The sequence below is a fragment of the Ceratotherium simum genome, chromosome 8, assembly GCF_057802395.1.
Source record: "Ceratotherium simum simum isolate JZ-2026a chromosome 8, ASM5780239v1, whole genome shotgun sequence".
NCBI classification, from domain to species: domain Eukaryota; kingdom Metazoa; phylum Chordata; class Mammalia; order Perissodactyla; family Rhinocerotidae; genus Ceratotherium; species Ceratotherium simum.
The window spans coordinates 7,511,846-7,537,008 of NC_141907.1; the positions used below are offsets into that span (position 1 = coordinate 7,511,846).

The following is a 25,163-nucleotide window of genomic DNA, read 5'->3' on the forward strand; positions in this document are numbered from 1 at the left end:
AAAGACTTACTATTGTTAAAAGGTCCATACTACCCAAAGCAATCTATAGATTCAATACAATTCCTATCAAAATCCCAATGGCATATTTTACAGAAAAAGAAAAAATAATCCTATAATTCATACAGAACCACAAAAGGCCATGAATAGACAAAGCAATCTTGAGCAAGGAGAGCAAAGCTGGAGGCATCACACTTCCCGATTTCAAAATATATTATGAAACTACAGTAATCAAAACAGTATGGTGCTGGCATAAAGCCAGACATACAGACCAACGGAACAGAACAGAGAGCCTAGAAATAACCCCATGCACAGGAGGTCAACTGATCTTCAACCAGCTGTGGCTTTGAAATGGGCAAAATAGCAAGGTGACCAAGGCTCCCACTGGGGTGAGAGAGAGCTGGGGTACAACGGATGCCCTCCCTGGGTGACCTGGGAAGTCACTTGGTGCTGAAACCTCAGTCGTCTTCTGTAAGGAATTCTAGTTAACGTAACACTAACAAGACCAGCCCACATTCATGGAGGGTTACTCTGTGCTTCGGAGGGTACTTGTGAGAATCAACCGACACAGCATATATTAGGTAACAACCTGGGGATCATTCCCCATGAACGTTAGCTATTAGAAGTAGCTTTTGGAGGAAGAAATAGTGGAAGAACGTGTTAAAAACAAATCAGCAAATAAACAACAACAGGGCATCCTCCGTGGTTAGTGTCAGCCCAGCAGCCACATGTATTCACGGGCTTATGATCAACCCCCCGACTGTGGGTGGATGCTGCCCTGCCTCCCCTCGCCTAATTAATGTCAACTTGTCTTTCCACCCCAGCTTGATCACCGCGTTTTCCAGGAAGCTATCCCTGGTCTCCCAACAGCCCCCTTGGAGCTCCGTGCTCCCCCGTTATAGTACCTGGCACGGGGCACTCTCTCACTCACCTGTGAGGTGTCCCCGGTTCCTGTAGGGCTCCCTCACTGACTGCTCACTTCCGGACTCTGAGGCCTTGGCTGGTTTTGCTCCACATTTTATGACCCAGGCTTAGCACTGTGCCTGATCTGCAAGAAACTTGATAAACATGTGGGCCCTGAATGAGCGGGACTCTGAAGGTAATGCTCAACTCTGGCTCCATTACGATGGCCTCTCCTGAGCGGCACTTCAGCCTTGTGCCTTCAGCTCTGACTAAGGGTCCGTGTAAGAAAAGAAAGCATACAAAAACATCTTTTGCAATTGCTTTAACTTTAGTTCAAGACTCTGTCTCTTATGTGTCCCAAGACTCCCTCTGGAGGGTCCCCTGTAATAAATAGTTTTTAGAGTCGCATGTTAGTAAACTGTCTCTCCTGAGAAATTGATTTGCTTCTTATAAAGAGAGAGTCTGTGGAGGAACCAGTTCCTTTCTTGCTCTCTGGCTGCCAGGAAGCCCAGAAACTAATTGGGTGCCTCCTCCTAGAAAAACAACAGAAATGCTTCCTGTGACCTAGCCAATTTCCAGGCACCATTCTAAGCCCTTTATGTGAATCAAATCATTTAAAAGTTCAAAATATTCCAATGATATTAGTGCTGCAGACAGGGGAACCAAGCTAAAGGCTGCACATAGCTAGAAAATGGCAGTGCAGGGATATGCACCAAGCAACTTGGTCAGAAAATCTGAGCTCTTAAGCCCCATGGTGTATTACCTGTCAGTAGCTCTGTTAAATCTGGTAGGGGCTCTTCCTTCTCCTTCCAAGGCCCTGAGTTTAATCTATAAACACACACACACACGAGCACTCACTTACTTTGTAAACTGCCTCTATTTTTTCCTTGATTTCTCTGAAGTAGAAGAAGTCACTAACACTTACAAGAAAGAGGAAAAAGAGGCCTCTAATGTGTGGCCTGGTGAGGTCACTTGACATTTAACCTCCACTTTCTTCATCTCCACAATAAGAACCGTGTGTCCGGGCTCCCCATGGCTTTGTGCTACTCTCCATATGCTAAATATAAGGGACGGTAAAAGTTATTGCTACTCTTGCTCCAAACCACTGATACGGGAGCAAAAAGCCAGTGGCATGGGCCAACTGCAGGTCATCACAATTGAGTAGCAGGTTAGAGCCCACCTGGGGCCACCGTCAAATCCCTGTCAGCATCACAGAGCTGAAGGGGTTTGGGTGGGCCGGTCCTCCCTTGAACTTGGCCCACAGCTCCCCCGCTGCTCCTTTGGGGGATGAGAGGGGGTGATGACAAGCACAGTGGACCGTGGGTCAGAAGAAAGGGCTCAGCCCGTGACTTGCCCAGTGGCTTTGGACAAGGCTCTCACCCCTCCGGTTCTCAGCTTCACGCCTGCACTGGCATGGGTTCGTTTCTAATTCTGAAGGCTAGAGGAAGCCGCCTGTCTAAGCTGAGCTCAGCTACTCTCCTTGGTCACATTCCATTCGAGCCACTTTGTCCTCATGCTTTTGGGTCACACCAGGTCTGTCCCAGATTCTGTGGTTTTACAGACAAAGAACCAGGCTTTGGTCTCAGACAAACTTGGGGTCAAGAACTGGCCCCGCCACTTACTAACTGAGTGACCTGCGGCAGGTTAGACCAACCTCCTGAGTCTCTGCTTCTCACCTGTGAAGTGGGGGTAAGAACACGAATCTCTCAGGGTTGGAGAACGCTGCGGCGGGCGAGCCCCAGGACGTGCCTGTGTGCGCGGCTCCTTAGCACACGGCGAGCCCCTCTCCGCCCTCTCTCACGCCCCTGCACAGATGTAGGATGCCTTCCACCTGTGTAGTCAACATATTTATTGAGCACCTACTATATACCAAAAGATAGCTCTCTGTGAGCCCTAACCTCAGTTACAAGTGCTTGAGATTGGACTTTCTAGAAAGGGCCTTCAGATAGCTCACTGACAGTCTCCACGTCTGACGAAAACTGCTTTGACCTGGAGCCTTCATCAGCATGAAGAGCCTACTCTTTATTGAACACTTTGTAAATATTCCACATCTGGTTCCTTCCCTCTCAGCACACGTCCAAACGTCCCTGCCTGCACCGCCTTCCTGCCACCCTGAGAGCAACTGCAGGAGGCTCGAAATGGGACGACTTTATACATATACATATCTGCTTTGCTTTGACCTGGAAAATCCCTACGCCGAGGAAGACCTCCCGAGTACAGAGAGAGAAACACCAGAAGGTCCGGAGTAATTATCTGAAGCATCTCCCTGGTAAAAATGGCCGGTGTGCATGATAAAGCTCCCTCACTCCTGTCTCTCCCTCTCAGCCTTCTTCTCCTCAGGCTGAAATTCCTCCCTGTGCCCAGGGCAAGGAAGCCTCTGTCTGATTGCCGCGAGCAGCTTCAGGTGTGAAGCACAGCGCTATACGGAGCAGCGCGCTCCAGAACAGAGCACACGCTCTGGTGTGAGGGGTGCTTTGGTTTCATTTGTTTATTCAGCAGCTAGTTAGTGAGCACCCACCCCAAGCACTTGTCTAGGCACTGGGGGTTCAGCAATGAGCAAAACAGGAGAAGTCTCTGCCCTCAGGGAGCTTCCATTCCAGTGGATGGAACAGATACTAAACAAATTCACATATAAATATAAATTTCAGATAATGACAAGTGCTAAGAAGAAAACCAAATCAGGGCGAGCGGCAGTGAAGAGCAGGGGATGCTGTTTGAGCCGCTGTAACTGGGAAGATGACTTTGAGGGACACCACTGCAGCAGACACCTAAAGGAAGGGGGCCATGCAGACATCTGGGGAGAGCCTTCCAGGTGGAAGGAGCTGTGCAAGGGCACTGAGGTGAAATGTGATAGGAGCCCCCCACCATTTACGAGCTGCGTCAGATTCTGCTCACTAGGCCTCAGTCCCAAATCACCCTTTTAGAATCGTTCCTGTATTAGCCGGGCTAGAAGCCTACAACCCCATTCCCTGGACTCCGTGCTGGCTGGTTCCTATTAGATTCCACCCACCAGAGGCACTGACGTGGCACCGAAGGTGGGAGGAAGAAAGACTCTCTCTGCTTCCAGTGGAACCTCCGGCACCACGAGTGGCGTTGGCTCCTGCTCATCCTCGGAGACTGAGGCTCTGGCGTCCTCAGTGGCACTGACACCAGCCACATTAGTGCCAGTGCTCCAGCGTCTGCTGTGAGGCTGAGCATGTGCTGTCTGTGGGGTCGGCGAGGAGGGAGGGTTCGCGGGCTCCAGCCCTGAGTGGGGAACTCCGCCTGACCCGCCTTGCTCCCCCGCCCTTCCAGCACCTGTGTAACCATGCCCTGCATTCAATGCCTCTCTGTTTGAGACATTATCTCTGTCTTCCAGAGTGGAACACTGACCAGTGCACTAGCTCTGTGACCTGGATGGAACCTCCCTGAATTTCTCTGAGTCTTAGTTTCCTCGTCTATAAAACAAGGAGTAGAAACTTTGCAGGCTTTTTTTTTGGTGAGGATTAGGTAATGGATGCTGTATACCTACTTCTATTAGTTTTCTGTGACTGCTGTAACAAATTACCACAAACTTCGTGGCTTAAAACAACGCAAATTTACCATGTTATAGTTCTGGAGGTCAGAATCTGAAACGTCTCACTGGACTAAAATCAAGGTGTTGTCAGGGCTCTGTTCCTTCTGGAGGCTCTAGGGAAGAATCCATTTCATTGCCTTTTCCAGCTTTTATAGTCTGCCTGCACAACTTGGCTCATGGCCACCTCCCCCATCTGCAAAGCCAGCAACCTTGGGCCAAACCCTTCTCATGCTGCTATCTGTCTGGTTCTCTCTCTCCTGCTTTCCTTTTCTTTTATAAGAATCCTTGTGATTACATTGGGCCCACCAGATAATCCAGGGTAATCTCCCCATCTCAAAAGTCAGTTGATTAGCAACCTTAATTCCATCTGCAATCTTAATTCTTTTGTCATGTAACCTAAGATATTCACAGGTTCTGGGAATTAGGATGTGGACATCTTTCAGAGGAGAGGGGTTATTACTTTGTCTCCCACACTAGCACATAATAGGAACTCATATGATGGAAACCATTTTGAACCCAGTTAGCGCTCAGTGTTCTGTGCCATCTCACTGTCCGTTGGATGGGTGGCAGGACACTCCAGTGCCGACACCTGCAACCACCCTGCTGTGTGAGCCCAAGGGTGGTAGCAGACCCTGAGCACCTGCCTCCAGGGACCCTGGGCCCAACGCCAGCCCCTGCCCCAATGTGCCAGGTTCTGACTGCGGAACCTGGAACTGGACCAGCAGCAGAAAGCATCTCATCCAGTCCTGACTATATAGCTGAGGAAACCACAGCTCAGAGAGGTGGTGTGACAGGACCAGGGCTCCTGACCCTAGCCAGTGTGTCACACCAGGTTCTGTGGTCTCTCTCAGTGCCTGCCATCTGGAAGGGCTTGACAAAACTGACGCCCAAGAAATAACTGGCAAGGATGCTCAGATGATGCATGTGTTGTTCAGGACTTGTGCTGCTGAGCATTTGCCCCCTCTGTATCTTACCCGCAGACTGCCCAGTCAAAGCCGACGAGTCTCGGGGCCCGAGTTTGGGGCTTAAAAGTGTCCATTCCACTCTTTCCTGTAGGGAGGTCTGTGGCTCATAAAACATTAAAATGGGCATCGTTGCTGTTTCATTAAATGCCTAGTCTATGAAGAAAGAGTTATGAGACATTTGGGGAGCTGTTGTGGGTTCCATTCTGTACCCACCGGGCACATCCATGAATTCTCCTCTACTCACTAGAGTGGCAGGCTCCTGATCTGTGAGTCCTGAGAGGGGGCAAATATCCTATGCTGCCTCCTCCTAGCAAATGGGGCCATTCTGCCAGAACCCCATCCTCATCCTCATCACTTAGGACCCCAGGAGAGTCCAGATGAGAGGCAACTGGCAAGAACATCCCTTCTAGAAATCAGAGGCCCTGGCTTTTGAGCTTCTGCCCCATGAATGGCCAGGCAGGGGGTGATGGCAAGTCCCCAAACCTCTCTGGGTTGAGTCACTCGTCTGTGGAAAGGAGAGGCCGATCTGGCTTTGCGCTGCCCAGGAATTCTGTGAAACTCAATCCTGTTCATGATCTTTCACAGGTGAGTGGCCTTCAACAGCTTGGAGCCCACTTTCAAGGCCTCAGTTTTTTCTTACCTATTCAACACCTGGCCAGCAAAAGTCTGTGCTTAGTGCAGGGACAGTCAAGGAGACGCAGTCTGCAAGAGGCTCACGGTGTGGGGAGGGAGGGAGGGGGAGGGACAGAAACAGGTGGTGACAACACAGTGTCGCCAGTACCAGGGTGACTAGGGGAGTGAGGGACAGGGATGGGGCTGTGATGGTTAATGTTGTGTGTCCACTTGGCTGGGCCATGGCACCCAGATATTTGGTCAAACACCAGTTGAGATGTCATGGTGAAGGTAGTTTTTAGATGATAGTAACATTTGAATCAGTGGACTTGGAATAAAGCATATGACCCTCATGATGTGGGTGGACTTCACCTAATCAGTCGCAGGCCTAAAGAGAAAAGACTGAGGGCCCCCGAGGAAGAGGGAGTTCTCCCAGCAGACGGCCCTCCGACTGGAGCTGCAACATCAGCCCTTCCCTGGGTCTCCAGCCTGCTGGCCTGCCCTGCAGATTTCAGACTTGCCAGCCTCCACAATCACGGGAGACAATTCCTTAAAATAAACCTCTCTCTTGGTATACAGTCGGCCTTCCCTATCTGCCCAGTTCCACATCCATGGATTCAACCAACTGCCAATGGAAAGGCCTACAATGGTTGCGCCTGTACTGAACACGTACAGACTTCTTTTTCTCGTCATCATTCCCAAAACAATAGAGTATAACAATTGTTTACATAGCATTTACATTGTATTCAGCATTATAAGTAACCTAGGGATGATTTAAGATATACGGGAGGATGTGCATAGGTTGTATGCAAATACTACACCATTTTATTTAAGGGACTTGAGCATCCACGGATTTTGGTATTGCGAGGGTCCTGGAACGGATCCCCTGCAGATACCGAGGGACGACTGTATATATAATGTACACACACTCACACAGATCCTATTAGTTCTGTTTCTCTGGAGAACCCTGACTAGTACAGGGGCCGGCCTGGCCCAGCCCGGGGACCTCAGGGACCTCAGGGAAGGCTCACTCCACCTCACTCCTTAACTGAGTGCCTTGTTCTAGAGGCACGTGGCCTCTCTCGGTGTGGTGGCCCGGAGAACGTGCCCATAGACACCCAGTTACAAGGACGGAACTGAGCAGGGGCCACAGCCCCGTGCTCTGCAGTCCATCACCCCGTGTGTCCAGGATGGCTTTTTAGGGGCTGCTCACAGCCACGGCAGAGCACGGCAGGGAAGCTAAGGCAGGCTTGTTCCCAGACACAGGGCTCCTTGGGCTGACGCCGGCTCGAGGACCCCCTAGGGCCTTGCCGAACCTTCCTCGTACTGCACAGCAGCCAAGACACTTCCACCCAAACCTTGCCCCTCTCTTCTCCACTGGGGGTTGGATGAGCTTCCCGGCCTGCCTGCTCCCTCCACGTTTCTTTCACCGGCACTCACTCCAATAAATCCCCGCCCACTTAGTCCACTTGGTGACGCTTCTTGGAGGACCCGGCCTGACACAGTCAGTGACCCAGACACAGAAGTCCGAGCTCCGGTGGAGCCCCACTGAGCCTTCGGGGGTGGGTAGGAATAAGCTGGACAAAAGGAAGGCCGAGCATTTTCGACAAGGCCGGCATCTCCCGGGCCTCTCCATAGCCATTTGAGACAGGCCGAGTATTACAACACAGCATGGAAGGATCTCTGCAAGGCCCAGGACCTCTCTGTGGGACCCCAAGGTCCCGGCGGGGTCCAGGATGCCCATGGCTTCTATGGGCGGCTGTTTCCTTCACCCTCTTGATAAGGACCTATTTGATAAACAACAAATGTTTGATTGACTGATTTCAGCCGCCTAATTATAATCACACAGCTGATGTTGCTACAGTGTTTTTGCACACTGCAAAGCATCGTCACATCCATGATCTTCTTTGATCATCCTTCTGGTCCCTGGAGACAGGCGTCTGTATTACTGCCGTTTCGCAGGTGAGAAAACTGAGCCTCGTCCAAGACGATGAGCAACTTGCCTGGGCTCACACGGCTATGGCGTGGGATGCAGAGGGTGGAACTCAGCTCCTCTGACTCCTCCTCCACCTGGGCACACACCGTGGCACCGTGGCACACAGGGGCCTCCCAGAAAGCCAGAGAGCATCAAAACAGCAGCAGTGACGTTACCAGGTACAAAGGAGGAAAGAAAAGTGTATAAACTGAACGGCTGACACCAGAATGTCTCTTAAGGAAAGAACTGGTTTGGCTGAGAAAAATATTTTGACAAACACCTGGGTTGAAAGATGTTTGCGGAACATTTGCACAGCAGCTGGTTCCAGCTTCAGAAGGGGAGGGAAGCGGCTCCACACACCAGAAGGAAAGAACCTGGAGCTGCAGGGGCCGTCTGAGGAGGCGGGGCATAAGGAGCAGAGGCAGAGGGAAGAGGAGGCGGGGAGAGGCAGGAAGCCGGGTACCTGGAGTAGCGAGCCCTGTCTGACATCTTCAATACGACTCTCAACACTTAGTGATTCGGCATGCGTGATTGCTGCTGGGGTGTCTGAGGAAACCAAAGCAGGCGCTGAAGTTCAGGTTGGGGTCATCATGATTTAAGACAAAGCCGCATGCAAGGATGCTGGTGCCCAAGGCGGCTCGAGGCCTAGAAACACTCAGGACTTCAAAGACTTCTTAAAGACTTCTTGAACTTCCCTGTGAGGTGGAATTGGGGGTACAGGCAATTCCTCCCAGCTCTAGGGGCATGAAGACCCCCCAGCAGACTCAGGGGCTGCACAAGAATGGCACCACCCACAGGCACAATACAGAAAGCATCCTCTGCTTTGCTGGAGCCCTCGACAATCCCCTAAATTTAAAGCGAGTCTAGCCATCAACGCTCAGTCGCTTGCTCTTGGAATGAAGAAGTGTATGAGCAATTTCAAGGCATATCTTTGTGCTCTGGGAGCTTAGGGCTTTTACAGAGTGGCTTCTGAGCTATGTTTTCCTGCCCCTTTTGACCCTTGGGTGTTTGTGGAAAGGCGCCTGTCTCCCTGGGCTGCTGGTCCTTTGCTCAGCAGCCCGTCCCACCAGCGGGCTCTCTAGCCAGGGAAAAGTGAGCCTTGGAGACAGCTGTCCAAGGGGTAAAGTGGGGAGATGCTCAGAGGTCACTCATCCCGGCTCACACTGTAAAAATGAAAACAGAGCAACAATGAGGGAGGGCCTTGGTCTTCCCAGAGCAGGTGACTGTGCTGGCAGAGGCAGAGATAAGACCTTGGGGGGACTGTGTCTCCTCCTCCTTCTGCCACGTCCCTCTGCCAGGTTCAGGAGATGGCACCATCTTTCCAGCACTCAAGTGCAAGCACAGGGCACCAAACTCTCTCTCTTCTGTCTCCAGTCATCTCCAGGTGGACACGGTGTGCCAGGAGCCTCCAGATAAGAGCAGAGCCTGGGAAGGTGGGCTGCCCCAGGGCTTCCTTCTCGGGCACTTGGTTTTTGGGGGATGCATTTGGTGGGGAGGAGGCTGCGGGGGACAGGCTCAGCTGGGACATCCTTCCTTATCAAGAGCCTTCGCGGCACAGAGCACAGCTCCCTCACTCAGCAGGGGTCTCCACCCACACCTGCCTTCTTCCCATCCTGTCCTACTGGTCTCTATTATTCCTACACTTCTGTGATCACATGGGTTTATTTTATGTTCTATTTTTCTCCCCACTGAGCATTAGTCCTAAGCATGCCTTCACAACGCCACAATCATCTTATAATCGTTAAATAAGTGAATCAAGTTGGCTGCTCTTTTTCCCCATTGCCTGGGACAATGCCCAGCACAGTAAACATCCACTGTTTGCTGAATGTCTGGAGTGAAATTAGCACTTTTACTAGTACAGGTGCAAATTTCAATATTCTCTTTCAACCTAGCAAATATCTTTGTTCTTTTTATAAAGCACACATGTAATATTTATCATTTTTTCACAACTAGCCTCTCCCTCACTCCCTACTGTGCTAGGAAATAAATATTTTAAGCCCTGTTCACTGTCCGGCATTTACATGCACTGCCCAGTCCAACTGTGCTTAACTGAAGCGCTTCCCAAAAGTTCTTCCCAAGTGGAGGGGCATCCTCCCACACCAGGAGAGAGAGCTGGAGGAATCACCATCTTCCAACAATCCACAGCCCCTCCACTTTCCAGAATCAGGTCCCCTTGGCTCTCTCTCAGCTACCTTCTTTTCGTTCCAGAGCCTCCACCATCTGACAAGCAGCCTCCTTCGCTAAAGCGTGACTTCTGGATGGGAAGTCCCCCAGAATACTATCCGGTGGTGTCCCTCTGTGTGTGAGGGTGGTGGGAGGAAAACAACCTTCGGGTCCCAATCCTTCTGTCACTTACTGGCTGTGTGTTGTGGGAGGGGTTATTAACCAGGGTCCCCCGCGGGCTTCTGGGGCAGAGAGGGCTCAAGTCCCACCCCCACCACCACCTCACGCAAATTTTGTGTATATGGGTACTCTGTTGAAGAAAGATCTGTCATTCCCATCACATTTTTAAAGGCCTCTAGAAACCAAAAACCATATAACCACAGCCTTGGGCAAGTCACTTCGGTAAGCCTCAGTTTCTTCATCCACAAACTGAAAGTAATGATAATGTTCTCTGATTTCACTTTATAGAAATGTTGTAAATGAGAAAATGGATCCAAACCATAACTGCTAGACAAATAGAGGCAATTATTAATATTTCATTACTCCCATTTGTTAACTCAGAAAATACTTACGTTGTTTGGATTTTAAAAGATGTTGCACAAATTATATTTAAGTAAAGACTACATATAATTCTCAATTTTTTCTTGGATGTGGACATTAGTGAAACTTAGATTAGAGGATAGGCTATGGATAGAAAATGGACAGAGTCCTCAGTAACAATGACAGCAGACAATACTATGAACCTTACATACATCATCTAATTTAATCCTTACAACAAGCCCATGAGGGAGGTTTATATCATTTCCTTCTTACAGATGAGGATTCTGAAGCTCAGAAAGGTTAAAAGAATGGCTCAAGGTCAGACAGCAGAGCTGGGATGTCAAGGGCATTGCTAATTATTCCAACCCCTCATGCTTAACCAGGACCCTGTCAACTGTGTCTTGTTTTGTGAAAAGAATGGGAATGCTGGTGTTCATTCTACGTTGTCTACCTCTAGGCAAAATGATTTTTGCTTTCCCGGGCTCTGTAGAAATGCTTCTGATTCTGAAAGCTGGGCTTTGCATCTGACCCAGCACTTCACCATTCGGAAAATTTAAAGAAAGCTACCTCAGATGACTCCCCAGCCCCACCCTGGGCCTCATGTTTCTCTCCTGTAAAACAGGTATACTTCTGTCTCCCTCCGGGGCTGCTGGGAACGTTCTGGTGGGTCACAGTGCAGAGGCACCAGTCCAGTGCTGGTGTGATATTTGTGCTCGTTCTGTGCTTTTATATTTCCTTTCCTTTCATGTGAATGTTAAGACAGGAGAACTGGTCAGTGGAAGAGAGGAGTGGAGGGAGGGCCGAGACAGACCTAAACCACTAAGAAATCTGCATTCATGTCCTCTCTGTGGTGGGGACCACCAGAGACGCAGCAATGCAGAGACACTGCAGAGAAGTGAGCAGACTTGGGTCTTATCTTGCTCTGCCCTGGCTTTTCCAGGCTCCCTGTGTGACCCATGTCCCCTCCCTGGGCCACCTGTAGCAGGCTGTTGGGAAGATGAAACTACATAGGGTGTCCTAGGGCACCCAGTACAGCCCTGCAGAGAGGGATGGCCCAGATCTCAGCACGTTGGACAGCGCTGACCCCGAGAAGAGGCTGGAGCTGCCTGGGAAGGGCAAATGCCCCTACCTTGCTTGGCTCCCACCTGGTTGTGCTTCTCAAGGAGCAGGTAGCGTGGGCTCTCGGGGAGAAAGGGCAAGCTCACCAGCTGGACCACGGCGGGGACGGCATTCATTCCAAACAGGTACGGCCAGGTGCTCTCCTGAAGGGACAAGAGGAGGCCAATGAGTGGACGTGGCCTTTGGTCATTATCCTGGGGCTAGGCCACTGGGTGAAGCAGCTGCAGCTCTCTGCAGAAGGGCCCGCTGCTCCGTGTGATCCCCTGAACAGAGGCCAAGGGAGGGAACAGACACTGGGCTAGCACCAGCCCCGCGTGTCTGGCATTCTCCATGCAAGAGGTCGGTGAATCTACCTGGGAGGTGGTGACCTGAGGGGTAGCTCTGAGAAGGAGGAGTTCAGAGGGGCCGAGGGCTGGCTGACCCCACGACCCCTGGGGCATCACAGCAAGCCTGAAGAGGCTCTGCTCTTTCCCGGTTGTGTGGCCTTGGAAACTATTCTCACGGGCCCTTGGAATCTCTTTCTCTTCACCTGTTGGATGGGGCCAGCCACAGCCGCTTCTCAGGCTCTTGTGAGAGCGGGATCAGATAGTGCTTTGACTGTGGGGCCTGGCACACAGTAGGTGCACGGAGGAAATCACTGCTTATGTTGGTGCCACCCCCAGACGCCTCCAAGGCCCACAATATCTGACCCGTCTTGCTCCTGTGAGTGTACCTTCAAGAAGGGTGGCTGCTAACGCTTTCCCAATTCCCTACAGAAGTGAGGGTGGGAGGGCCCGGGGGTACAGCCCACCTCTTAGGCAGGAGGAACTTTTCACTTTCCAGGCGGCTGGGAAAGGCAAGCAGGGCCCCACGACATGCATATTCAAGAGGCATTTGAGTAGCTTCCAGCAGCAGCACCATTCAGCTCTAATGCAGCTTGAATGCAGCACGAGCCCTGGTACTGTGCCCATTAAGGCCGCATTCTTCCTGATCTGCTTTTTTTTTTTTAATCCAGGTTTACAAATAAGCTCTCGCTGTGCCTCTGAAAGGAAAGATTATCAATGCGAGGCAGTTCTGATGGGGAAAGAGATGAAAAGCAAAATGCTCAGTGCCAAATTCTTGACATGTTTTACTTCCTAAGAAAATAAAAGGAGACTGCCAAGGAGAAAGTAAGACGCGGCCAGACCTGAAAAGACTTCGCACAATGGGCGAAGGCTCAGTGGGCTTCAGGTCAGGAACCTACAGGATTGTGTCCACAGGACACTTGAGAGCCAAACTGACAGCACCCTGGGCATCAATCTCCCCGTCTCTCTGACGGTTGTTCTCTTGGAGGTGGAATCTCCCTGTGGTGCCCTCCCAAGGTTCGCTTACCCTGGGCTCCTTGATGACAGAGGCCCCATGTGAGCTCTTGGGTCACTTGAGGGTAGAGTGGGCAGATACCCCTGAAGCAGAGCAGGGGAGTGGCCTGTCCAAGCATAAGTGCCCTCCGGTTCGTCCAGGTCCTGATTTGCAAGGTACCTTCGATTCTACTCCCCTTTCTGTACATAATAGCGATTTATATCCACAAAACTCCTCTGATTTCACCAGCCAGCACAGTTCTGTAACCATGGGCCCACTAGAACCAGTTCAACTGACCCATCTTATCAACAGAGTAATTAGGAGTTGTCTTTCAGGAACTGAGAGTTCCCCCCTTGTCCAGTTCAGGCCGGTTGAGACCATCAAGTGGGCCTGTGCAAATGCCCGATAAGTGATCTTTTTGACATCAAGAGGCTGAAAACTCCACCCTCAGATCATACTAACGCCACCATTTTGTGAACATGCATCCTACGAAGAGCCATGAAGCTTGACTACGCTTGCGTAGATCATCAATTACCCCACTTCTCCTCACCTCTCCAATCGTCCATCTCCACACTTCAGACTGCCCTTCCCTTCATCCCATAAATTTTGCCCCAAGCCTTGGACCAGGGAGACAGATCTGAGAGCTGTTTGATTTCTGCAGATTGATCTAGCAATAAGGCTGTTTTCTTTTCCCAAAAGCTGATTCTATAATAATTGGCTTTTTTTTATATGCCTTGGGGAGGACAACTCCAATTTTGTGTGGTAACAGTTCTTCTATTGCCCTGCAAAGGACTGGTCAGGCCAATGCCAGCTTTTCAGTTTGGTGGAGAGCTCCATGTCAGAGACCAGGAGAGGAGACAGAAGGCAGATCAATGGTTGGCAGGGGCCGGAGGGAGCGAGGAGTGGGGAAGTGACTGCTAGTGGGTGTGGGTTGCTTTTTCTAGGTGACGAAAATATTCTGGAATTAGAAAGGAGTGATGGTTGCACAACTTTGTGAATATATTAAAAACCACTTTAAAAGGGTAAATTTTATTGTATGTGAATTATATCTCAATTTTTAAAAAATATAATGGAATAAAAAAATGACATATATAAGTGTAATTTTCACTACACCTTTTTTGGTGTGTGTATGTTGTTGTTTATTTTGTTTCCACTTAGAGTTTGGCTTGTCAAAAATCACAATAGTGGAGCCATTTTACAATGGAGTTGGAGCCGCCTGTCCAGAGAAACCGCCTTGCTGCCTTGAACCTGGGACGGGGCCAAAGTTCTGGACGGGGCCAGAACGGCAATTGTTTACCAGCAGTCGTCTGAGAGTCAGCAGAGGAACGGACATCCTGGTCACAGAGACTGAGGCTGGTGGGCTTTCTGAAGATGGAACCAATAGTCACCAATGTGTAGCCAAGACTAGCTTCTGCCTCCAACACCAGTAAACATTCTTTGTGACACAACCTCCCTTCTTTGCCTTTAAGCCCCTGACTTTTACTGTCTAGTGGGACACTATTTGGGTTTCTACCTGAATCTGTGTTCCCCAAATTACAACTCTTCGATCCCAAATAAATACTTTGCCTCTTAAACTGGTTTCTGTTTTTGCAGATCGACAGGCTGCTGCCTCAGTAAGAGCAAAAACAGAAAGATGGGAAAAAAGACAAGGGAATCAACCCAATTAAGCTCCTACTATGTGCCAGACGTGGAGTGAGCTTGTCACATCATTGTCTCGTTCAACCTCCCAGCAGCCGGGAGAGGCTGGTGCTACTGCTGCACGCTTAGTATGTGATGACGGACATGCTTGTGCTGAGGGCTGCCAGCCAGGAGCCGCACAGGTGGGAAAGAAGCCCAAGATTTTCCCACGGCATCATAATAGAGGGGCACCTCCCAGAAGTGGCGTCCTTGGAGGTGTCACTGGGTGGAAGGAGAAGATGAGCCGGAAGGGCACTCCTGGAATAGGAACACCTTGTACAGATGTGCAGAGGTAGTATCCACCCAGGCTCATTGGGCAACAATAACTACAGCAGGATTGTGAGGCCAGGGGATGCTGGAGACGTGGGAGCTGAGGCTGGAGCCTCAGATGGAGGCCGGGTCATGGGTGCTTTGCTGGTATTCCATGGCACGTGGACCTGGGTCTGAGGACAACTAGGATCCTTTGAAGCATCTACACACTTAACTGAGATGGACACCCTCTATTTCCTTGAATCTACAGTCTGGCATTTCTGGAACCATGCAGTCGGGGAGTACACTGCATGGATTCCTATTATTACCGAGAAGCCCAGCCTGTGGTACAGCCTGTGATCCACGGCATCTTAGAAACAAGCACACGTGGAATCTTCCCTAAGGATGATGGCTTGGGTAGCTGTGGTCTGGTCTCCACTTCTGGAGAAAAGCAGACGCTACTGACCCCAGGGTGGGTGACCCCCAGCTTGGGTCGCTGACAGTGTGTGGACTGGAGGAGGAGAAGGGCAGGAGCGGCCTGAGTAGAGCTCGGGCCACAGTTTACTCAGGAGGGGCTGAGCTTAGCCAAGAGCGGAGTTCCTGACCTTGGCTTTTTCTGGACTGCTCAGAGATTTCCTGGAAGCGTTAGTTAGCCACAGCGAGAGGTGTTGTATTGAAGAGTGATTCTTGCCCATCTTCTGCCAAGAAAAGAGTGATCGGGAGTGTGGATAGGCAAGCATTTTAACTGGAATGTTTCAGCCCACGTTATACCCTGTGACCCACCCAAATGATAATCAAAATAGCCCTGAGGCCCTGCATATACAGAAGGCTGCACAAGTGCTTTATCTAAGTATTTCTAGTAATGAATAGACATGTCTCCTCTGCTGACGATGGTGGCAATGACATAATCACCACCGTGGACATGAGTAGTAGCTTGCAGCCTGGGCCAAGGCCATCTAGTGGCCTGGTGGTGAAGGGCACAGCTCCCGAGCAGGCTGTCTGGATTTGAATTCTGCCTCTATTCCCCACTCTCTGTGACCCTGGGCAAGCGACTTAACTGCCCAGGCCTCAGTTTTCTCATCTGTAGAATGGGGATAATGCCTATTCATTGGTTGTTGGGAGGGTTAGATGAGTTACTAGATGCATGAAGTGCCCAGCACAGGACTCCACACACTGCGAGCCTTCAGCAGGAAAGAGCGGTTTGTATCATCAAGCACGGCGGGAGGCACGTTACGTAGATTATCTCCTCGAATCCTCACGATCCCTCTAAGATAGAGCCCATTATTATCCCCATTTTACAGAAATATTCATGGCAGCACAGAGAGGTTAAATGTCTCATCGGGGCCACAATTCCATCAGAGGCAGGACTGAACCCCGGGTCTCAGATCCCAGAACCCAAGTTCTGATCCATGAAGCCTGACCACAGGTGCCTCAGTGATCAGGGAGGGGCCACGAGGCTGCCAGACCCAGGAGATCCGACCTTCTTCCATCTGCCTCAGGCCAAAGAACCCTTGGTGGCCCTCAAAGGTGCTCCCAGGGAACCTGGTCCCAGCATGGAGCCGAGGACTCAGCATTTCACATTACACTTGAGACTTCCTGCCGTCTGAGGGCAGAGACCGTGCCCGGCACGCAGTAGCTGTTCAACAACTATCTGTTGGAGGAACGAGCATGTGTGGGAAGGGGCTTCCTTACACACCGATCACTTTACACAGACCCCTGGCCATTTGCAGGGGCAGCCCCTCACTCTTTTTTTCAGGAGCTGTTCAAGCAAGGAGACATGTTTTAAGAAACATGTACTACTTCCCTAACACAGGACCACGAGGTGCTTCCAAAAGTTAATCTCAGAGGAGTCTTGGAGGTGCCAGCTAGAGGCTGGTGTGTTCAGCAAAGCATGAGGTCAGAGTTCTCACAGCCGCTTACTTTCCCCGGGAGGAAGGAAAAATGCATAGTCTTGTCGGCCCAGACGATTTTTAACTCCCTCTCAGGTCAGGTGAGTGAGTCTTGGAATAACTCAATTATCTTGCTCTTCAATCCGCAAGGTTTCCTTTTTAAAAAGAGATGTCTGGTCCAATTTCCCCCAAGTGATAGACGACTTCAGGCCTTCCATAAATAGCATCCTCCTGGATGTGATGAGACAGCAAAAAATCTTACGTAGCGTTGGAAGCATTGATCTTACCCCAAGTCAGGTTCTTATTAAGGACATCACAGCGTGCCCACGGCCCCCTAGACCAGTGGAGCAGGGGAGGTGATGCTGGCCACTCAACTGTGCCACCAACGTGCCACCGACGCTCGGTGCTGCCGGAGGGGAGAAGGGGAAGAAGGAGCCCTCCCTCAGAAGGCTATATGGGGCTGAAATAGGATATGTTTCTCTACAGATCTTCACACTTAACATCTGATAATAATGGCTAACATTTATCATGCTCTCCGTGAGCCGAGCTCCATGCTACGTGCTTTGCAAGCATAATCGCTACAGCGTGTTAAATATGCATAGTTCATGATGTCACCAAAATACAACCACGGTTCTTGTCTCCTGCTTTCCTTTAAAATTTCATCAGTGAGGGTGCTCATCCCCCCATCCCGGGGGCTCAGTTTTAGGGGCTAGATAGTCCTAGTTTCAATTTAGACATCAGAATGGCCAGTCCAAAATAATAAACAAAATCAACCTGATTGAACGACAAATTTCCCGAACCCCAGTCCAAGGCTGCTTCAGGCTAGGAGTCTGCAGTGGAAAGAATTGTGGTGGGTTGGGGGGTAGATGGTTGCTTCTCATTTCTCTTCCTCTCCTTCCTGCCCTCCCCTGCCTTCTAGCCAGTGTCCGACCCCTCCTGGGTCCAAGCTGGGGATGGAGGAGTGGTAAGGAACTAGGTCAAGTCTCTGGGGCCAACAGATGCTTATAGCTGATATTTTTTCCTCATGAGCACTGTCATGGGAGCTCTGGAGAGTTCCAACCCTGGGATCACCCTCTCCTCTGAAGTTTCCCTGACCTGGGAGTTTGCATCCCTTTTTCTCTCTCTTCCAAAGAGTCATCTCCTCTGCAGCCCTGAGGAACCCAGGGTCAAGGCTAGGGTGTATTGTTGTGAAAGCTGCGCCCAGTACCCCAAGGGTCCCGAAATCCACCCACTCTGATCTCCAAGACAAGGGCCCATGGGCTGGTGTATTAATTATGCTTTTTATTTTCTGTATTTTATGATGTTCTGGCATCTTGGGCCCTTACTGATCCTGGAGAGACTGCCCCTCCCAGGGCTAGCAAATTCCTAGGATAGTAAACAACTTGCCTAAGAGCACGCATGCCTTTCATATGCAAACCAACCAGTGGGAGCACACCCCGAACCACCTCCTTTATCTAACTCGCACACACCAAGCCAGTATTTCTCCTGCCATAAGTCACCCCAGGGTCAAGTACTAGACAACTAGAGACTGCCCCTACAGCCCAGAGCCACCCCAAATTATTCAAACTATGCAGTTCTAAACTTGCTCAAGCTTGCCTACCCTGCCTCGCCCATTCCTTCTTGCAGAAACCACAATCAAGGCTCTGGGCCACATTTTTCCCCTCTCTCCTTCAGCCTTTTGATGGGCCCTGGTGCTTCCTCATGTGGCCCTGCATGGTGTGGGTTAGCCCCTCCACATGGGAACTGTGAATGATAAACTTCTTTCAAAGGCAGTGTCTCCATGTCCGTCACCTTACCATACCTGATTAAAACCAAATCCCAGGTACATTTTAGAACATCTCTCCCCCAGGCAAGGTACACCATAGGTCTTGCTGCAGGTGATCACTTACTTTTTTCTGAAATCCCCCCACCCCTTGCCTTCCAGGACACCTCTCTCGGTTCTCCTCCAGCTTCTTGGGACACCTCCCCAGGGTTTTGAGCCCAGCCCTCTTTCTGCTCACTGTTCATCTCAAATGCTTCCCCCAGAGCAGTGGTTCTTAAATTTGGCTGCACACTGGAATCACCTGGGGAGTTTTGAGAACTACTGATGCCCCTTGTCTCCCACACTAGGAGATTTGGGGTTAATTGGCCTGGGGGTGTGACCTGGGCACTGGGTTCCTCAAGCTCTCCAGGTGGCTCCAGTGACAACCAATTGAGAGCCACTGTCCTAGGACCTTCTGTCCACCTGCAGTGGATGATGGTGCATGGCCCAGAACTGACAGGCTCATCTTCCAGCTGCCAGGAGTTTTGTTCGCTATGGAACTGAAGCTGGGTCCCCCAAGACTGTGCCATTGAAGGATGCTTCCTCCACCAGGCTATCAACCCCTCCCTAGGAGCAACCTGCATCAATGGCTGACTGATGTGGGGGCACAAAGGCCTGCCTCTCCTCCTCTGTCTGAAAATGGGACAACTCTGACAGGTCCTCCCAGGTCCAGAGCTCCCTGTGGGCTGGGCTGAGACCTTGTTGTGACTAAAGATAGATAGCTCACTCTCTCCCTCTGCCGAGTCCCACTTCCTTCACTCCCCAGCAGGTGGCAATCTGAGTGCACTCCCCAGCCAACCTCCTGCCCACAGATCTCCATCTCAGGGTCTCTTTCTGGGGAACCCAACCCAAGACACATCTGTGGGGCCATGACTCCAAATCTCCATGTCCAGCCCACACCTCTTATGGAGGCTCCTAACTCCCATTTCCAGTTGCCTAGTGGACTGCTCCACTGGTAACCCTGGGGTTCCATAATCCCAACACAGTGTCTCTTACCTCCAGCCCACCCACGCCTATCTCTTGATCACAGTTGGGGCCATCACTACCTCTCCAGTAACCAATTCCTCCATAACCAGGGGTCACCTCCATTTCTCCATAACTCACAGCCTTCCCACTACCATCCGATTTGCTGCCTACCCTGATAACCTCCTCTTGGCTCTGTTTCTTAACCCTTTCTCACGTGCATCTTCTCCCTTTCTTCCTTGCTGGCATCTGCCTTAGGGGAGGATCTTACCACAATTTGCCTGGATTCTTACAACAGCATCTTAACTGTCCCCAAACCCTCCTACATTCCTTTCCATTCCCCTCACAGCCTGAGTGATCCTTCTAGAATGTGAATTTGATGTTCAAAGTTACTTCTCTAACACCTTTCAGCAGTTCCCCATTGCCCTCATCTCTTAGCCTGGAGTACAAAGCTCTGTCTTATGAGAGCCCTGCCACGATTGCAGCTCTGCTGCTGGCTAGACACCAGCCCCCTGCTCCTCTGTTCTGGGCCTGCCGATCCGTGAGCCTCCTTGAATCTAACATGCTGATTTCACAATGCTCTGCTTTTGCATATGCTGTCTTCTCTCCCAGGAATGCCTGCCCTTATCTACAGAACATCTATTTATCCTTCCAATTGTAGCATTCCCTCCTATAGATGACATCTCTACCTGGTGCAGAATCCCACTAAAGCACTTGTGACCTTGTGTCACAATGTATTCTTTATGAGTGTGTCTCTCCGACTAGACGGAGCTCCTCAGGGCCATCCCCTGCCGTGTTCTGTTGTGTTTCTGCCCAGTGCCTGGCACATGGCAGGTGTTCAGTAAATGCTTGTTGACTGAATGCGTGTTGGTAAGATGAATGACACAGGTAAGTGATGCTGCAGCTAGAGATAGAGACCCCTGAAATAACAGACACCTCTGCTTTTAAAGTACTTTATTTAATGTTAAAACTTCCCTATATGACATCTTATTAAAGGGCTAAAATACCATAAATAATATTCCCCATGAGGTGTTATTATAATTCCCAGGCTATAGAAGAGAAAACTGAGACCCAGAAAGATCAAGTAACTCGTGCAAGATCACACGAGAAACTGGGGGTACAGGTGAATGATATCCTGGCTATTCTGATTCCTGCGCGGGGCTCTTGCTGTGACATTATGCCTGAGATCATGTGGTTCTCCCGTGTCGCCTTCCCTCCTGGCAGCTGCTAGCTGGATAGAGAATTTATATGCAGATTATATGAGGCTGAGCCAGTCTTGCTCCTCTAAGGAAAGTTCTATACAGAACTCATCAGAGATCACTCGAGCTCAGCTCCAATGGCTCACGCTATTACCCAAACATGTGAGGACTCCACCAAGGGGAGGTGCAGGTGCGTGTGTCAGCCATTCCTTAAGGGAGAAACAGTGGAAAGCTGTGCTCACCTTCAGAAGGCGTGCTTTGCGAAATGTCTGAATGCTCCTCACTTGTTTATGAGCTGGGTCTCACGACGGAAACAGCACGGTCCACAAATGTTCATGGCACCCTGGACCTTGCTATCCCCATAACCACCTTCCAGGGAGGGACCCTGCTGGCGACAGCTTTACAGAGCCCGGGGTGGGGAGTGTGTGCCCAGCTGTGTCTGCACCGCCTTACCGACAGGTCAGTCTGTCACCATCTCTACTCTACATGGTGCAGAAGTCAATACCACCTGACCCTGCAGTGTACAATCCCACTGCTAAGACGGCTCAATTCATCACAGCAAATATGTTGTTATAGAATCGCTATTTTTGGTATGTATTCAGGGTCTGATTCTATTTCAACAACAATAACAGGGATCTAAGAACATGGGCTTTATGATTATTATCCTTGCATTTTCCTGTGTTCGAAATAATACTGACATGATAACACTCACCTCTCAGAAAGTTGTCTCGAGGGCTGGATGTGAGGGAAGCCCCCGTATGGTGACCCATAGCTGCCTTTGAAGAAATGCCAGTCCCCCCTTCCTACAACATTTCCCTGCTTTTCAAAGGGTTTGGGTGTCCTCTGCCTCACTCTGCCTCTGCCTCAAGCAATCTTATGGGAAAGTAAGGTCAGAAGCTATTATTCCCATTTTATAGGTAAGGAAACTGAGGCTGGAGAGGTGGAGAGACCAGCTGAAAATCCTGCAGCAAAATTTTCCAGAAAATCAAGTTTGTCCCTTTCTCACTTTAGAGAGAGGAACCCAGGCACTTTTTAAAGGCTGCTGACCTCAGAGTACCTCCCCTGGCCAACCTACAGCGATAGACTGGCACTGAGCACATTCGAATTTGCTAAGTGCTTCATTCACAGTAACGCAGTTTCATCTTCACAACACTCCTGCCTTCATCCCCATTTTACAGCTGAGGAAACCGAGGCACGGAGAAGTTAAGTAATGCATTCACAGTCATACATCTTATAAATGGCAGAGCTGGGACTAGCCCTGGGCAGCGTGGAACCCAGCTCTGTGCTCTTAACCCCTACGCTATCCCCAGGGATAGACAGGTCGCTCCTTAGCTGCCCTTTGCTGAGGTACAACCAATTTCCTGGTGATACATTTATAGAGATGGCGCCTCTATTTCCTGGGAAATTAGGTAACCACCATTCTTTTCTAAATAACGCCCTCTGGCCTTGAAGCCCATTATTAATCCCTTTGTCAGCCTTCAGTGTTCTAGCTGAATCATACTGGTTTCTGGGTCTCATTGTTCAGACCTATTCACACCATAGCTTTGTCTGCCACCTCCCTCTACATCCCTCATCGTGGATCTTCTGCCATCAGATCAGTGTCTCCCAAATGGAATTCAAAGCTCATAAAAGCACGAGGACACTTATGTGAATTGGACTTTCCCATTGATGACCTCAATTCTGGGAATATGTAAAGTGTGAGGCTTGATTTTCAATGGCGAGGGACCAGCCCTGGTTACCAACAAACTCTGTGACCTTGAATGTTAGTCTTTGCCTTTCATAGCCCCACTTGGCTCTGGAATTAGACCCAAGTTCAAATTCTTGCTCTTCTACTGACTAGCTACGGGGCCTTGAGTAAATTACCTATTCTCTCTGGAATCACAGATGTCTCAGCTAGAAAATGAGAACAGTAATTAACACGTACTTTGCAGGGTTGCTGTGAGGTTGACAGAGGTGACATCTGAGCATGGGCCTGTACCCAGTTGGGAGCCAACAGATGTTGTTTCTTTTTTCCCTTTGCTGTGGGCCTGAGCCAACATAAGTGGCCCATCCTAATCAAAGAGGGGGTCTGAGGTTAGATCTGCCGCCCTGAGCCTGTGACTTGGTGTCTGGGTCGAGTGTATGGAACTCACATCTTAGACCTGAGCAGGGAATCTGGGCGTTGAGGAACCAGTAGACCCCCTCTCAGGGAGCCCCATCTAACTTCATCAGCCACTGCCCCTCCCCCTTGCATGCTCTCTCCCACTTGGGGTTCCTGTCCAGCTATCTGGTGCTCCTACTCTGGCCACAGACACTCCTGGTGGCCCTTTGCTTAACCCACTGAGGACGAGCACGGCACCCCTTCCTCTTGGGGTGCTGTCTCCTCCTCTGTAGAATGCTAGGCTGCTCCTAGGGGTGTGCTCCCATCCCCTCCGCCTCTAAGGGCCCTCAACTCTCGGCACATGTGGGATGTGAGGCTGGATTGTCAAAGCGATGCTAAAATCTCATTTCCTTAACTTATTCACGTTGTCATTCCTTCACTCAGTGGACATTTCCAGAAGGACGGGGCAAGTGTGAGGACAGTAACAGCAGTGGCAGAGCAGCAGGTGCGGGGGCCTGGCATAGAGCCCTGAGCTGTGTTCTAGCTTTTCCCAATGAATCTCTGCCATCAGCTTCCTCGCCTCTGACGTGCCCCCTCTTCATAAGCTGCGGCCAGCACGCCCCAGCCCGCCGGGTACCTGCCGCACTCTGACGAGCAGAGGCTCCACTCGGGATGATGGTTTTCCATGAAGAAGGGTCTTTTTCAGAACGTCATCTTTTCTCCTTGTCTTAAATACCTTAAATGTGAGGAGGAGACTGAAGCCAAAGAAAGTGCAGAGAGTTGAAACCCAGGACCATTTTCTGGCACTGCCTTTTGTCATCAGCCACTCAGCACACGGGTGTCCCTCCTTCCAGGCTGTGTGTGATTCTAGTGAGCAGGTGCATGGGTGTGCACAAGTGGGGGCCTGAGAGAAAAGACTGGTTGGGCGGATGAAGACTCCCAACGGCATCAGCATAGCGTGTGTCCGGGAGTCTCGGGAGAGGCCACATCTTAACGTGGAAAGCAACTACCGGAAGGAAGCTCACACTCTAGCTTCCAGGCGCTGCATGTGGCCACCACTACAGCCTCAGCTCCCTCCCCCGGCTCCTTCCCATCCCCAGTGGTTTCAAGCTCTCTCACACAGGTGTTCTCTGACACCTCTGAGCCTTTGCACACACTGTTCCCTCTGCCCAGAAGACGTTTGACTTCCTCTGGCCGGCCTGGTAAACTCTTACTTCTTCCTTTAAAACCAGCTCAAATGTCACCTCCCTGTGGGGCCTGCGCTGAACGTGCAGGCAGGGTTAGAGGACCCCCTCCTCGGTGCTCCAGTGGCACACGCCTCTATTATAGCCCTCTTAACATGACGTTGGGTACATGTTTGTTTGTGCCTGCTTCACATGCTGGAGTCCAGCTTGGTCAAGAAGCTGGTTTCGTGGGAGATCTCTGGCCGGCAGAGAATGCAACATTGACTGTATATGAGGGCATCTGCAGAGCTGGGGTCTAGGGCCTTGGTGTGGGGGGTGGGATCTCAGGCTTGGGGGTCTGGCTGCTCTGAGCCGGAGACCCTGAATCCCCTGGGAAGGAGGTGGATATGATAGAGGACACAAACTCTGCAGCCAGGACACCTGCATTCCCATCCCAGTTATGCTGCTCATTGCCAGAGTACCCTTGGGTAAGTTACTTAAATTCTCTGTGCCTCAGTTTCCTCATCTGCAAAATGGGTACGATGCCACATAATTGTACTTACTCCATAGGGTTGTTGTGATTTAATGGGTCAATATGTGTAAAGTGCTTGGAATGTGTCTGTCATGGAGTTAGTGCTATTCGAATATTTGATATTATCTCTACTAACACCATTACTACTACTCATTAGTAGTGTGTCTTTGAGCAAGTCCCTTCCCTCAGGCCTTAGTTTCCTTATCAGTCCAATGAGGATATTGCACTAGGCCAGCTCTGTTGTTCCTTCTAGAAATACCAGATTCTAAATAAATATTTTGAGCAACGCCATGGCATGATTTTTGAAGCAATAGATTCTCTGCTGTTTTTTTTTAATGAGTGAGGATAGGATCTGGGGTTCGAGTAATGGGCCACTCATTAGGTGACATCTCCCAAACCTGAGCTCTTCAACTTGAAAACATAATGTTTACTTGAAGCAAAGTGTGGTTTAAAATGTACACAT

General features: G+C 50.3%; 1 protein-coding gene across 3 annotated transcripts in view; it reads right to left on the reverse strand.

The window, feature by feature from the left end:
- SLC2A9 (solute carrier family 2 member 9) overlaps positions 1–25,163 on the reverse strand; it is a 255,749-nt gene that overhangs the window by 107,040 nt on the left and 123,546 nt on the right. For 2 of the 3 annotated variants that reach the window (XM_087434919.1, XM_004432273.3), the window contains one exon: positions 11,841–11,973. In XM_087434919.1, the coding sequence (XP_087291045.1) occupies positions 11,841–11,973 (133 nt within the window). The remainder of the gene's footprint in view (positions 1–11,840; positions 11,974–25,163) is intronic. The other variant, XM_087434920.1, reaches the window with a different exon arrangement.